This window comes from Delphinapterus leucas, chromosome 18 (genome assembly GCF_059928025.1).
Source record: "Delphinapterus leucas isolate spDelLeu-1000000601 "Yukka" chromosome 18, BTC_Dleu_Yukka2, whole genome shotgun sequence".
Taxonomy (NCBI): domain Eukaryota; kingdom Metazoa; phylum Chordata; class Mammalia; order Artiodactyla; family Monodontidae; genus Delphinapterus; species Delphinapterus leucas.
Window position 1 is genome coordinate 1137917 of NC_143146.1, and position 15059 is coordinate 1152975.

The 15059-nt window shown below is 54.3% G+C and overlaps 1 protein-coding gene across 1 annotated transcript; it reads right to left on the minus strand.

The window, feature by feature from the left end:
• Positions 1-433: 433 nt before the first annotated feature.
• On the minus strand, positions 434-15037 carry LAMP1 (lysosome associated membrane protein 1). Its single transcript, XM_022576693.3, has 9 exons — positions 14836-15037; positions 8885-9006; positions 6822-7038; positions 6549-6707; positions 3053-3237; positions 2384-2506; positions 1788-1854; positions 1543-1713; positions 434-1321 (listed from the first exon to the last, which is right to left on the minus strand). Exons 1-9 carry the CDS (start codon positions 14885-14887, stop codon positions 1182-1184), a joined length of 1236 nt encoding a protein of 411 aa, XP_022432401.2. The 5' UTR covers positions 14888-15037; the 3' UTR covers positions 434-1181.
• Between the last annotated feature and the right edge of the window lie 22 nt (positions 15038-15059).

Here is a 15059-nt window from a genome sequence, read left to right on the forward strand (position 1 = left end):
TGCAGGACGATGACGCAGCTCACGCCACTTGCGGCTGGGCTGCTGCTGGGCGGCCGCATCCTACCCCACCTCAGCGTCCCTCACGGCCCTGCTCCGCTGAGCCTGGTCTCAAGGGACGGCTGCACAGTACAGGCCGCACAAGGCCACCCGCAGGCAGGCTGCACTCGGCCTCAGCAAGGCCTGTGGGTCCTCCGAGGGCGCGGGCCTCTTCTAACTGGGGCCCCGGCTCCCCCTCGGCGGCCGCTGACCCGGGGGAACAGGTAAGGGCCTATCTTCCATGGGGTGATCTGTCCCCTGAGCCACTGAAGACTGGCCTTTCCTCAAGTTGCCACCCAGAGGACCAGCCACACGGCAGCCCCCCAGGCACACCCTGCCCACCGCACACCCATCGTGACCTCTCGCCGGGAGCTGACAAAAGCATGAGGCCCAGACAGACAAACAAAGAGACATTTTATTAGCATTGTTACGGCAACGCGTCCCAGGAGGGGACGGTCCTCAGCACACAGCCCACCGAGCTGCAAGCGATGAATCAGAGTGAAACGATTATTGTACACAGTGCAAACAAAGGATCACCCCAAACCTCCAACAGAAGACGGAAAATCACTTCACAAGAAAGTAAACGCCCACTTTTCTGTCTTAAGAAGTGCCAGCTCTGAGTGGCAGCACGTGGGAAGCCCGGGACCCGGCGCCCGCGAGCCCTGATGCTCCTTCTTACGCCTGCCCCGCGATCCTCGTTCCTACTCATTTCTTCGTGTCAGGCTCACAGCCACCAGCCTTCCTCAAAGCATTAAGACCAGACTCTCCCTTTGTAAGGCTTACATCTGAGTAAAGAGTGAAGACACCAAACACCGGACTCTTAAAAAGCCGAATGACAGCGGAGCCAGTGCCCATTTAGAAAAGCTCTCTTACCCCCCACCCCCCTTAGAGTCCTACTTTGGTAAATATTAACGTTTAACCAGTCAGCAAAATATTTAACCCAGTTAGCAAAATTAACACCGTCATTTCCATAGTTACTCTTTTGTGCATAGTAAATGTGGCCGGATGAGCTTCACACTGGACGAAGCAGATTCGAAAACCAGTTTGCAAGGAAGGGTGCCCCCCTGGCAGCAACCTAAGCCCAGGGAAGGGCCCGAGGCTGCGCAGCTGCTGCTGGCCCGCGGCGGGCGCGGGTGGCCGGCCGGCTAGATGGTCTGGTAGCCGGCGTGGCTCCTCTTCCGGCCGATGAGGTAGGCGATGAGGACGACGAGAACCAGCGCTGCCAGGGCACCGCCCACGGCCACGGGGACCAGCATGCTGTGCGCGTCCCGCTGGCACTCCTCCACTGTGGAGACACACGGCCCAGCTGCCCACCTCCGCCCGCTGCCCACACGCTCCCGCGCGGAAGGGTCTCAGCAGCCCTCTGCTCAAAGGGCGGCGTGAGCACACCCGCAGGCGGGCTGGAGCGCACAGAGGCCAGGTGGCGCAGGCAGCGGAACTGACGCTAACGTCTCTGACTTGAAAGGGGTCCCCCAGCCGTCAGCTACCACGCCCTCGCCTACTCACCAGGCCCAAACCTGTCCCCATCCACGTGGAACGCCTGGACCCACACTCTGAATATGTTGAGGAAGAACGCCTCGGTGACCTGCACGCGCTCCTCGGCGTTGCACTTGTAGGAGTTCCCGGCGGCAGCCTGCAGCGCCCTCAGCGAGCTGTTGGTGGCCCAGAAGGTGGGCTCTGCAAAGGCAGCAGGGGTGAGTGCCTTGGGGCACCCGCACAGGCATGCCGGTTGGCGGGGGGTGCGGTCTTACCTCTGGCATCGGGCAGAGTCATATTAAGCTGGACTTCCTGCAGGAAAACCCGGCTGGAACTTGCATTCTAGGGAGAAGGCGACAATCAGTCACCACCAGGCCCGGGGAGGTGGGGGGGCTGGTGATAAAGGTGGCCTCCCGCGCCCGTAGCTTCAGAAGGAAACTGCAGAGCGCCCAGCCCATAAAAGGCAGCCTGTCGTCTCGGGAACATGAATCCTGATCAGCTCCTTACAGACCTTGTTACAGAATCAGACTCTGATAAGATGCGGACTGAAGGAGCTACGTTCCAGAAAAGTCAACATCTAACTTCCTAGGGAAGTTGAACTTCATCAGGAGAAACCCAGCAGCTCACCTGCAGAGTGTACCACGGACACCCACCAGGGGCTCTTCCCTCACTCCTTTGCTAACCGCACACGCGGCCCTTCCCAGGCAGGCATGAAGAGCAGAGGGCGCAGAGACGCCGCCCCCAGGACGGGTGGAGGACAGCACCTGAGGCCCCGGGTCGCCCCTGCCCCGTCTGCGGGATAAGCGCAAGGCGTCTGCTGACAGACGCGGGTGGGGCCGAGGGTCCAGGAGGCAGGCCGGGGGGCCCTCACCATCGCAAACTGCAGCACCAGGAGCAGGTTCCCGCTGCGGAGCGCCAGGGTCACCAGCTGGGCTGTGCAGCTCCCCCTGAAGGTGGTCTTGTTGGGGTCGATGTTGAACTCTCTGGTCACCGTCTAGTTAGAAGAGCCAAGAGGTCGGCTTCCCCTCCCCCGGGCCTGCACTCCTGAGGGGACACAGGCAGCCCCGAAGCAGCGGCTTCAAAGCCACGTTCACGTGAACCAAACCCAGAAGAAAACATGACAAGTTCCCACGGGCAGAGTGCGGATGCCAGACGGTCCTCCTGGTACTTCCGGCTGCTTTCACGTCCCTGCAGCAGCAGGCGGCCCCTGTCTCCATCCCCAGACTCTCACCCTCAGGGAGAAACGTCATATCTCAAGGGAAGAGTAGAAAGACAACCCAAGTGTCTGAGCAGTAAAGCGTCCAAGAAAATCCCACCACCTCCCAGGCCAGCACACCCGTCCTGTGGTGGCAACACACTTGAGGCTTTGGGGCCGCACAACAGCCTGGGTCGGGAGACTCAACCCTGCCGTTGCACATACAGTGGCCCAGGTGGGACGGGGGTCCAGCTGAGCAGCTCAGGACACGCAGCACCCGCGACCCACCCCGGGACGCCCGGTCCGCAAGGCTTAGGGCAGGGAGAAGGGCTCCGGCCGGCCTACCGTGTTGCCCCTTGTCCTGTAGGTGATGCTCAGCTGCAGCCCCATGCTGGCCAGCAGGCAGGTCCCGTTGGTACCACTCACGTTGTACTTGGACACCGAGGGGCTCTCGGGTGCCGGAGCGGGCGAGGGCCGGGGTGGCGCCGTCGGGGTGGGCGGCGAGGGCCCGTCTTGCTCGCAGTGCGTCTCTGTGGGGACGGTGGGGTGAGTCGTGCCGCCGCCTCAGGACCTCCCGGAACCCTGGACCCCGAGCCCACCCTGGGCCCCAGCTGACGTTCTCAAGGGCCCCCGCCCCACAGAACACAACCTCCGGGCCTCCCGGCAGACGCGGGCTAACTAACGCTGCTCTGGAACCCTGGACGGGAGCAGGTCACCTCGGCGACGCTCGACCTGGCCCCTCGTCTGCAAGGACACCCTCCCTTGCAGGACAAACCTTCCCCCCGTGAGGTCAGAACAAAACCTCAACTCCCTCCCGTGCTCTGGGGACCCAGGCCACTTGCAACGGCAACAATTCACATATATGTTCTCCGAGCTCCTGTGCCAGGCGCTGGGCTGGAAACGGTCCCAGAGACAGCAGCAGAGCGGCCCCAAGTGCCTGGCCTCCGCGGGGACGGACACCGGACACACACACCATCGCCAGCCCCGGACCATCGGCGTGGTGCCCCCAGGAGAATGACAGCGGCCCCGGGAAGGACGGGCACCAGACGGCCCTACTGGTCAAGGATGGAGCCGAGTCTCCGTGCCCGGGGTCAGCCAACTGCTGTGGGCGCTCACCCGGGGCAGGCGGAGGGCCCAGCGAGGGGGCGAGTGGGAGCCCAGTGGCAAGAGACACAATCAGGAGATGGGGGCGGCCCCGGCTGCACAGGTCCGACAGGGGAGGGCACAGGGCGCCCCCGGAGGACACACTGAGGGTGTGCATACGACCCCGTCCCTCAGAATCTGACCCACCATGACTGCTTACGACAAAAATTTATATTCAGAATCAAAGCTGACTGAGGCAAAAGCTTAAAAGTAACTGTACGTGTTCCACAGGGGCTGACGGGCCAGACACGCCTTCTCTGAAGGTTAGCGAACGTCCCGAACCCCAGGGCCTCCGGCACCCCCAACCCAGGCTCTTCCTTATTTTTGTTTTTTTTTTTTTTGCGGTACGCGGGCCTCTCACTGTTGTGGCCTCTTCTGTTGCGGAGCACAGACTCCAGACGCGCAGGCTCAGCGGCCATGGCTCATGGGCCCAGCCGCTCCGTGGCATGTGGGATCCTCCCGGACCGGGGCACGAACACGTGTCCCCTGCATCGGCAGGCGGACTCTCATCCACTGCGCCACCAGGGAAGCCCAAGGCTCTTCCTTTTACCACCTTGTTTCCGTGGACAGTGGGCAAGCTTAGCACTCATGGTCATACATGATCTCCATCCAACTCCGACCCTTCCCACGGGTCTCCTAGGTCAAGCCACGGAAGCCCGCCCAAACCCCCAGGGTGGGAGCCGCTCGGGAAGCGGCTGGAACCCGTCCACCAGCAGAAGCTCAAGTCCAGCTTTCACTCCTTTCCAGCTGCGGACTCCACGTCCACCCCAGAGGACCGGGACACGGGTAACTCAGCCCACCCTGAGGGTCACCTTGCCCCGCCGGCCTTCACACAACTTGTAGAGGAAAGTGCATTATTCTAGAGAAGAAAGAGGGCAAAAAAGGGAAACAAAACCCAAGCTCTGGGAGGTGGGCTCAGCTGGGTGAGCACCCCCAAGATGCCTGGCCCCAGGGGCCCCGGCTGGCACTGCTGCCTCCCTCCTGGAGCTAAGCTGCAGGTAGACGCTGGGACACCAGTGCTTTTAAAAGCAGTTTTATCAGTTACTTATCGATTGTCACAGGACACAAATGACTAAATGCACAAACCACGTTAAGACAAACGAAGAGAACAGGCCAGTCTCCAAGTCCTTGTCTACCCGACCACTGAGCCATTGTAACGTGTGACCTGCTGTCTCCACGAAGCTCTTACTAACCGCCAGTCAGAAAACCTCAGGAGTTTAGAATGTGTGTGGGTGACAGCCCTCTCCCTTCTACCTGTATTAACCAGCCTGACACCTACGGCAGATACCAAAGTCCCTCCCACAGAGGGCTCACACAACCTGAGAGGATCACTTGGGGACGTGCGTGCTCCCCCGGGAAGGCCTCTGGGAGGCGGGGAGCCCAGGGGTGGTGGCAGGGGAGGAGGGGGAGGGGCGGGGCTGTGCACCCTCCCAGTGCCCTTCTCACAGCTCTCAGAAGCTCGTGTACCACGAAGGCCCCTGCTGGCCTCCCGGCAGCTGCAGATACTCAGATAAACCTGCACGTTGCACTGACGAAGTTTCAAGTGGAAAGAGACGTTCTAGCACGGCCCGCACCTGAGCTAGACTGGGAGTGAGACTCAAGGCTCCCAAGGAATGAAAACGTTAGTAAGGCCAAACTGGGCAGGAGGTGAGACGTGTGATAAACTTCACTGAAAAGCAATTTCTGTTCTGAACTTCTAACTCTCTCAGAAGAGCTGACAAGAATCCACACATCAAACATGAAAGACGGAAAGATGAATGCACGTCAATCCTGTGGCGGGCCCGGGGCTGGCATCCGATCCTGCCAGACACGGGGGCCGTAGCGCCTGTCCCAACCAGGCTCTGCCATGTGAGAGTGAGACAGCAGCCACAGGAATGGGTGAGCGAGTGGTCATGGCTGTGTCCCAATAAGATGTGCTTATGATCAGTAAAACTTCATTTTACATCATTTTCATGTGTTGTGAAACGTTATTTTTTAACGTTAATCTATAAGCAAAAACACCATTTTTAGTTGTTGGCCGTACAGAGCCCAGAGGCCCTTGCCAGCCCAGGGCTGCAGCTGGCCGCATGGAGGGCGGTGGGGTCAGCAGGCACCCCAGCTGCTTCCGAGCCACCAGGGAAGGCCGCGGGGCAAGGCTGAAACACAGAGAACGACAGTGGGGACGCCTCCCTCCCCTAAGGAAATGACAGTGAGCTGCCGGGCAGGATGTGGGGAACCGCAGTCAGCAAACGACACCCTCCACCACAGACTCCGGCCGGCACCCAGAGATGCACTCGGCAGGAGCTTCCCGCGAGTCCTCACACCCTCCGCAGACAGGTGAGCATCCTCACTTCGCAGGTGAGGAAACAAGCGGTCGACTACCTCACCCGAGACCACTGGGTCTGGTGGGTGCACCCCTGAAAGGCCCCCCTGGTCGCTCCCACCCCCGCCCCCGGCCTGCCCAAGCTGGACTGAGGTTAGGTGAGGTCTCTGTGTAGAGACAGAGGCTTGAGCTGAAGGAGAGCCTACAACCCTGACCCCGTTAGCTCTGTAACAAGGGAAGAGAGAGGGTTTGAACTGCTTTGCCCCTTTAGCCTGTTTTAATCCACCCTCACCGAAAGAGGTAACCTTCTCTGAAGACCGAGGGGCAGGGGCAGCTCTCCGAGGACGCGCAGGTCTCCCCGGGCACCCACGGGGGCTGGGCCGGGGTGGTCCTCACCCTCCCTGCTGAAGTTGCCGTTGGAGAGGTAGGCCTGAATGGTGGCGTCACGGAGCGTGAGGGTCACGTTGTGCAGGCTGATCTGCTTGCCGCTCACACACCTGTACTTTTTATTTATGTCTGCCTTGATGTCGGTTACGGATTCCACAGTCTTGGTTTCTACACGAAAAAAAAAAATCGATCTTTAACTCCTGGAAGTGCTTAGAAGCAATTTTAGATACTCCCCCGACCCAGTTTTTTTCCACCCCATAATTGGTCCATATTGGTTCTTACCCTTGGAGCTCGAATCGGGGAAAATCCCTGTATCTGACAAGTTATAAACAAAACGCATCAGCTGGACACTGTAACGTGTTGCATTTCTTGTGAAATTGAGGGTCAGCGTATGGCCTCTTCCAAAAGCGATCACGAGACTGGAGTCAGAAGCATTTCCTTTGCCACAAGAGCTGCTATTTAATACTTCTGCACTGGCCGGCAGCTCAAAGGTCACGCTCTGGAACAAACATGATGACAGTGGAACACAATTAGGGTGCAGGTTACTAAAGGGGTTCAGAAACACCAAAGATCTGACACATGCCCCGACCCCAGCTCCATCTCAGATGTCACTATTAATGCATTCATTTTCAATAAAAACGAAAAACATGAGAGTCAGTATTACATGTCAAGTAATAGTCCAGAAAGTAACTCAAGTGCAAGGCAAGGATGACCTAATTACTCACTAATTTAAAACTGTTCTTCGTTAATATGATTTTCATTTACAAGAGAAGTAAAACTACAGTTATCTCAGTAAAGTGAAATAATTCACGCTGGGCTTCAGGATGAGCTGATACTTTTATCTGAAAAAAGCCATTACCTCATGTTTGCCATAGAAAAGTGTATTTAAAGAGTATGTCTCTCTAAACAAAGAGAAGAGGGAGTTTACTGCAGAATTGTCTGAATTAACTATTATAAGCAAAACAAACAACTACAAAACCACCAGAGCTCATCCCGATGAACCGGACTGGGTGAAGGACCCGTGGGAAGCTATCCTAGCACTGTCCTGATGAAGAGACCACGCCTGTGACAAAGACACACTGTGAAGCGGGAAGGCACATTACAGCAAACGGATGTTCCCATTTGTGTACGCGATTAGTATATAATGAAACAATGTTTTAAAAAATCCAAACAAAAACAAGTGAAGTAGAAATTAGAATAAAAGGTGCCTAGGGGACTTCCCTGGTGGTCCAGTGGTTAAAGACTTCGCCTTCCAATGCAGGGAGTGCGGGTTCAATCCCTGGTTGGGAAGCTAAGATCCCACATGCCTTGTGGCCAAGAAACCGAAACATAAAACAGAAGCAATATTGTAACAAATTCAATAAAGCCTTTAAAAATGGTCCACGTTAAAAAAAATAATTAAAAAAAATTTTTAAATAAATAAAAGGTGCTTGGACAAGTCTTTACAACTGGAGACATTTCTGTGGAATGAAGTTTTCCCTGCTTTCTCCTGTTCCGATAGAGACCACATTTCTATCAAGACAGGGCCAATGAACTGAGGAGGCCAGGCAGCCGGCATGTCCAGAAGCTCTGAAGAAGCCACTCGTCCTCCCAGCAGCCCTGGGCCCCCACTGCCCTCCAAGTGCCGGAAAACAGATATGGTGCCTTGGATGTGGAGATGGGTAAGGAAAAACACTGCTTCAACAAAGCACTGAAAACAAAATATAAGAGTATGTTTACAAGAACAAATGTTAAATGGAAAGAGAAAGTGAGAAGTCCACTAACAGGTAATTCACGGAGGAAGACTTAACAAAGAAATGCTGCTTATTTGTTAGGGATCTGGTAAATGCAAAAAGCCTTTCTCATCCTGCAGAGGCGCAAAGCTGTTTTAACAAAACCAAAAGGGACATTCTAATCAAACTAGTACAGTGGCACTGCACCTCGAGCACCTGTTTACACACGATTCTTGGAGCGTAACAGTTTACCTATAGCAGATTCAACAGATCAAAAAAGCCATATTCACAGAGCTGTACACCGGGCATAAAAAGAATATAAGGAAACTTAGTTACAGGGGATGGGTTAGTAAATTAGCGTGATTAACATAATGAAGTACTACGTTGTGATTACAAAAGATAATCGAGAAGAAAACTGGAAAAATGCTCACAATAAAATAGTGAGCATGAAACGGTTCGTATAATATGACTGCATCCTCAGCATATAAAATGCATAGACTATTACAGGTACTAACAGCCTGTGAGACACAGCAGTGTATAACATACAAGAAACACACATACGTGTAAGACTGTCAAGGCAGGTTAAATGATCACACACACAAGCAAGGCATGAAGGGCCCTGGTGTTTCCTACCTTAGAACCGTTCTGGGTGTCATAGCTGGTCAGGAAGGCAGCAGAGAAGTCGGCCATGATACAAGCTGTCCCGTTGCCATCTTTCACCACAAACACAGCTGACGCACCATGCACGAGGCCTGCTAACTCCAGGAAAGACAGAAATGACCAAACACCTTTTAGAAAATTTTGGTTGTCTACAGCTGCGGCAATACAGTTGTTATTAGGAAAGCTACTTAAATCGCTGAAGAACTAGACACACAGGTCCTGCAGGTGGGGCTCAGCTGGGCTTCTGTCCCTCCTGGAGACTGGTCTGAAAATGTTCTCTCTAAACCCATCCCATCAGTTTGCCAACCTGTCATTAGCTCTTCAATGCTTTTCTTCAAAATACGTACCGGCAAGTCACAGGTCAATTTCTGAGTCACCCCGGGCCCAGGCTGCCCACGCTTGTTCCTCAGAGGATCTCGGGGACGCGGGGTGGAGTCCTGAGGGCAGGACTCAACATAAACTAAATGCTGACCTTCTACAGAAACCCCGTGGACCCAAATCGCTACTTAATAAGAGTCGGCTCTGCTCTTGCCTCTCGTGGACTGGCGACGTGGCAAGAAAAGCCGCAGACCCGAAGATCAGAGCCCTTTGCCCGTATCCAGAAGGTCCTCAAAATACAGTAATTCCACTGGACCTGGACTTGGCTGTGTGACCTAAGGACACCACTACGCCTCTGTAGGTATAGCCGCCAAGTGCCTGAGGGAAGGGGCGGAAGGCAGCTGTCACAGGTCCTCCAACCTGGGAGTGGCCACCACTCTGAGCTAGTTCTCAGGGCCAGGGCCACACCCCGAAACCCCGAGCAGGCAGCTTAGCAGCAAATGCACTCCGATCTGAGTCAGAGAAGGTAAGTGACAGCCACACACCTTAGCACAGGGTTCTTTCACAGACGGGCAGGTGTCCTGACCATCCTAAAGCCAAGCAGCCACCAACCAGCACCGGGCACTGCCACACTCCCAGGAACACGCCTCCTTGTTTCTGCAGCTAAGATCCCTGCACGCCCTTCATCAAGCAGCGGCACATCTGGCTATGACGGCTCTAAGGGTACATGTGACCCAGGCAGCACGCTCCGAGGACAGCCAACTAGCTTTCATTCTGAAGTCCCTGTCGCTGACGTGGTAAAATGACTCCAGTGAACCCAGTTCACTTCACCCTTGGGACCGTCACCAAATAAAACCTTCAGAGCAACTACTACTTAAGCCTAAAGCGAACAGTATAGACAGAAACCCTGCACACCCTCCTGTAAGCCTCAGGTAAAGGAAATACCAAAATCTGTGTTCATAAAGAAAAACTGCTACAAATGAAGCAAACTAGGGCAGACAAGAAAAATGTTGTCTGCTGTGCTTCGCAAATTTTAACCTCCGCCCACCCCCCGAATACTGCGGCAAGATTCCACTAAAGTCATTTCCAATGAATGAACGTTCCTTTTAAAAACCTAGAGAAAATCCCACAACTCATTTTTGACACAGTGAAGTTTTTTTTTCTTTATTAATTAATTTATTTTTATTTTTTTGGCTGCGTTGGGTCTTCGTTGCTGCGCGCAGGCTTTCTCTAGTTGCGGCGAGCGGGGGCTACTCTTGGTTGTGGTGCGCGGGCTTCTCATCACGGTGGCTTCTCTTGTTGCGGAGCACAGGCTCTAGGCGTGCGGGTTTCAGTAGTTGTGGCTCATGGGCTCAGTAGTTGTGGCGCATGGGCTTAGTTGCTCCGCGGCACGTGGGATCTTCCCAGACCAGGGCTCAAACCTGTGTCCCCTGCACTGGCAGGGGGATTCTTAACCGCTGCGCCACCAGGGAAGCCCTACAGTGAAGGTTTTTAAAGACATGTCTCTGAGAGCGACAGAGTTAAGTACACAAGAGCTATAGAGATGCCAGCCAGGCAAACGCAGGTTCAGCAGCAGAAGCAAAAGCCTGGGCGCTGAGGCCAGAGAAACACCGGACACCGACCAGCTCACAGTGCACATGGGCGCCCCCAGGCCTGAGCTGCCCTCAACGGCCCGGGCGCTGGAGCCACAGGCTGTCACACGTGCCACAGCACAGCAGGTCAGGTGGCCACCTCCCACAAGGGCCCGCAGAGGCCAGCTCCTACCAAGCCACCCTCCTATATAATAGGTCCCTAAGTCACCAAAAAAGTTCTACTGACTCAAAGCACTTAACTAGAAAACACTTCATAAATAACTTTTCAGTCAATTTTTTCATTTAGTAAACATGCTGAAGGTCTGAGCTTTCAAAGGACAACAAACTAGTATTACTAAAACAAACTTAAAATAAGCATCAAGGACTTATCTGGCAGTCCAGTGGTTAGGACTCTGCGCTTCCACTGCAGGGGGCACGGGTTCAATCCCTAGTCGGGGAACCAAGATCCCACATGCCGAAAGGCGTGGCCAAAAAAACCCCAGAAACACAAAACAAACAGCGTCGGCAGCACTAGAGGCCCCCAAATTTTCCACTATTAAAACAAGAAACCAGAGCCAATTTTGGTCACGAGAAAAACGTCTACAAGAGCGTTACAGCAAAACACTGTAAGAGAAACACGTAACGAGAAAAACGTCTACAAGAGCATTACAGCAAAAAACGGTAAGAGAAACACGCGTGCTAAGAGTCAGAAATTAGTGTTTAACTCTATAAAAGACAACCCCCATCTCAAATCAGCTAGGATGTGTGCAGTAATCTGAGAGGTGTCCCTCCCGAAAGCCAGAACCCGCACCACCGGGAGCTGCTCCCCTTCGGCACGGGCGCCAGACTCACGCCAACCTCTCTCCAGGGGTCCCGCAGAGGAATGAGTGGCTTATTCCTTCAAAACACTCCCACCTGGAGACACTCCAGTCTCTAAAACAGGTGCAGCTGTGGGAGCACGCCTGCCTGAGATGAGAGATCTCAGTCTCCGACAGACTCCATCACTGACTGACTGTGACCCCGGGCCCAGAGGAAGCACCACGTCCCTCGGTTTAGGCACCTGTGAGACAGAAATGAGCACCAAGGGAGCCAAAGCAAGGGGAGCGCTGGGTACAAGGCATCAGCCTGCTTTCAGTGTTAGCTGTTACTATCGACGCGTTCAGTGCCACACGGCCCTCATCTATTGTTGAATCCTTGGTACCTGACACAAACCGTCAAATAAGCGTTTCATTTAACTAGCACCTGTAGCGCACCTTGCAGGTAACTATAAACTATGGTGACAACTTTAACAGGCGGACACTATGACGATTTCCTTTCACAGATGTGGAGTCCAAAGCACAAAGTTAACTACTGTGCTCGAGGTCACACAGAGAGTGATGGTGCAGAGCCAGATCTGGAACTGGGTCTGCTGACTCACAGCACGTGCCCGCCGAGCTTGCCATGGGCCGGCGGCACAGTGAGGTCCACACCTGAACCACACTTTCTCTCCAGCACTTGGTAAGCAAGTGAATATGCTTCAAATTACGACACGCTCACTTCCATGTGAAAGAAACTGCCATCTAGAGGAACAAGTCAATACATTCTTTGCTAAACTGTTTAAGAAAAATCACTTTCTAATTTCTCTTGGCTCGATTTTCTTGAACCCAGGATTTTTATTCTTCTTAACCAGTGATACATAATCACCTGTGAAAATGTGAAGGAAAAAAAGAAAGACCAAGGCTCCATCCCAGACACGGAGTCACAGACTCTAGAGACCATAATGTACGTTTCTGAACAGCTAATGTGCATATTCGGTTAGGGACCACTGGACATCTCTTCCTGTACGTGCTGAGCACTTACGGTATGTGAGGCACGAGGCAGGCTGTAACATAAGGAAGACACAGGTGTGAAAACAATCACAACACAGCAGAACCAATGCTCCAGTAGAAGCGTGTGCTGTACATGCACATAGTCAAGTCTTCCGGACGCAGAGAGGAGAAGGGACTAATACAGCCTGGGATGGATCTAACAATGTAAGTTCAAAATTATGGACCCAAAACATTTGACCTCAAATCTAGTGAAAAATTAGGTCGCCAACCTGGGCAACTGGCAAACTCCCACAAGCGAGGGTAACATTAATCGGTATACAACATTTTTTCAAACTTCCTAAGCAACAGTTCTTCATTCGGAAAGGGGAAGGAGGTCATCCCGGTGACATCAACAGTCAAGAGCTCCGTTATGCAATATACTTAATCATATGTATCAAGAAGTTTCAGTTCACACTTGTCTATGCTTTCTACCAAGTATTAAAACACAAAGGAAACTTTACTTTCTAATTATCAAAGCAGGATGAACTTGTGACTCAGAAGTTTGAAATATTTTTAGAAAAGATGCTTTTTGGTGAAATTGTGCATTAAAACAGACATTATTTTAAACAGACCTAAATACAAGCTCTTAACAGAACTTTTTAAAAGTTGGATTTTTAAATGAACATAAAACTTAAAAGATATGATGGAATGGACATTAAAAAGCTAATTATGGGAACTCCCTGGCGGTCCAGTGGTTAGGACTCCGCACTTTCACTGCTGGGGGCCCAGATTCAATCCCTGATCGGGGAACTAAGATCCTGCGAGCCTCGTGGCATGGCCAAAAAAAAAAAGAGAAAAAGCTAATTGCATGCATACTCCAAGCTATCAATGTAGAGAAGTATGGATTTTTCTCTTCATTCAGGTGAGTTTTTAAAACATGAAACAAAATGTGACAGTTCTAATGCACGCGAACTCTTCTAATAAAGAACAATGAGCCGCCCTGACACGACAAGGCTTGTCCCAGCAGGCCCTCTCAAAACTCATGACACCTGCGGGGGAGAGCAAGGCTCCGGGTCTGCGGCTGGGATAAGAGCACCCCCCCACGCGGCTCCTGCAGCTCTAAGAACTCATTTTACGCAACAGGCAAAACAAAATCCTGAAACCAAAATTCATTCTGTCACGATAAAAGAACTTCAGAGTAGATATTTCGAGAATTCTCGGCAGGTACTTGGGAGACTGCTTCTGTGTCTGAACTCAAGGGAGCGCCCACCAGTGAGCTCCGGTACCTCTTTTCAGTTCCTGGCACTTTAATCTTCCCGTATCATGGGGACCAGGTGAGAAAGTGCCGCAGAGAGAGCTCCCAGTAGCCATAAAAATCAAACCACGCAGTGATTCTTGTTTAAGTCAGCACAATTCCTTTCTCCTTAGGACAGATAAATGACAGCAAAATTCCTCAGTGGATAAAACACCGGCGCCCACGGGCAGCTCCCGAGTTCCGTGGGCCCAGCGCGCCCGCGCGCGCGCGCGCGCACACACACACACACACACACACACACAGAGGCAGCGCTCCTGACGACTCACTAGAAATGGAGACGACCCTTGGGAGGCCAGGCCTAGCCCCCCCTCTCCTTCTGTCCACTGTGGGCTCCCCGAAACTCTCAAGGGCAACTTTAAGTCATTATAACGTAATTAAAATTCACAACGACATAAACACACGCGTCAGCGCTCTGTGCCATGCTGCTGGGGGCGAAGGTTAAAAGCCCGACGGACGAACTCTCAAGGCCGGGGTCGCCGCCCGTCCTATTCTCCTGCGCGGACATCCGCGTCGGGCGCAAACCGAGTCCCATGCGGTCCCGCGTCTCCGGCTGCAGCCGCACGCAGCCCTCCGGGGCCACCCGTGCCCCCAAATAAGGGCGCGAACCACGCCGCTCAGAAACCACCAAGTCACTGCCGACTGACCCCACAACCCGAGGTCTGGGACCCGAGGGCCGCGCCGGGCCCTCCCTCCGTCGTCCACTTCTGGGCACCTGGACCGACCCCTCCCCCCGCAGCAGCCTCGGCCGGTGCGGGACGACTCGCCTGGAGTCCCCGGGCCCGGCCCGACCCCAGCCCCGCAGCTCCCGGCCCCCGAGCAGCCCCCCGCCTCTCACGCCGCCCCACATCCCTCTGGGCCCGCGCAGGGCCGCACACCTGCCCGACCCCTCACCCCGCAGCCCCTCAGCCCTCAGCCCCCAGCCCGGCCTCTCACCGAACAGCAGCAGGAGCAGCGGCCATCGCCGGGAGCCGCTGGGTGCCGCCATGGGCGCGAGCGGGAGCCGGGCGGGGTCGTGGGCGGTTGGGCCGGGGCGGGCGGGCCGGGGTCTGACCCGGCCGGCGTGATGGTAGCTGGTCCCGGTGTTGCGCCCGCTGCAGGAAACAAACCCCGCGACCGGCAGCGCCTTGTCACGTGATGCCGCGCCGCGCCCGCCCCCG

Excerpts from the sequence above, each read along its gene's own strand:
- LAMP1 (XM_022576693.3), bottom strand. The coding sequence starts at position 14,887 with ATGGCGGCACCCAGCGGCTCCCGGCGATGGCCGCTGCTCCTGCTGCTG. Across the intron at positions 9,007-14,835 it reads GCTGCTCCTGCTGCTGTTCG|CAGGCCTCGTGCATGGTGCG; the intron begins GTGAGAGGCCGG and ends TCCTGGAGTTAG. Across the intron at positions 1,322-1,542 it reads TGGGGACAGGTTTGGGCCTG|TGGAGGAGTGCCAGCGGGAC; the intron begins GTGAGTAGGCGA and ends GTGTCTCCACAG.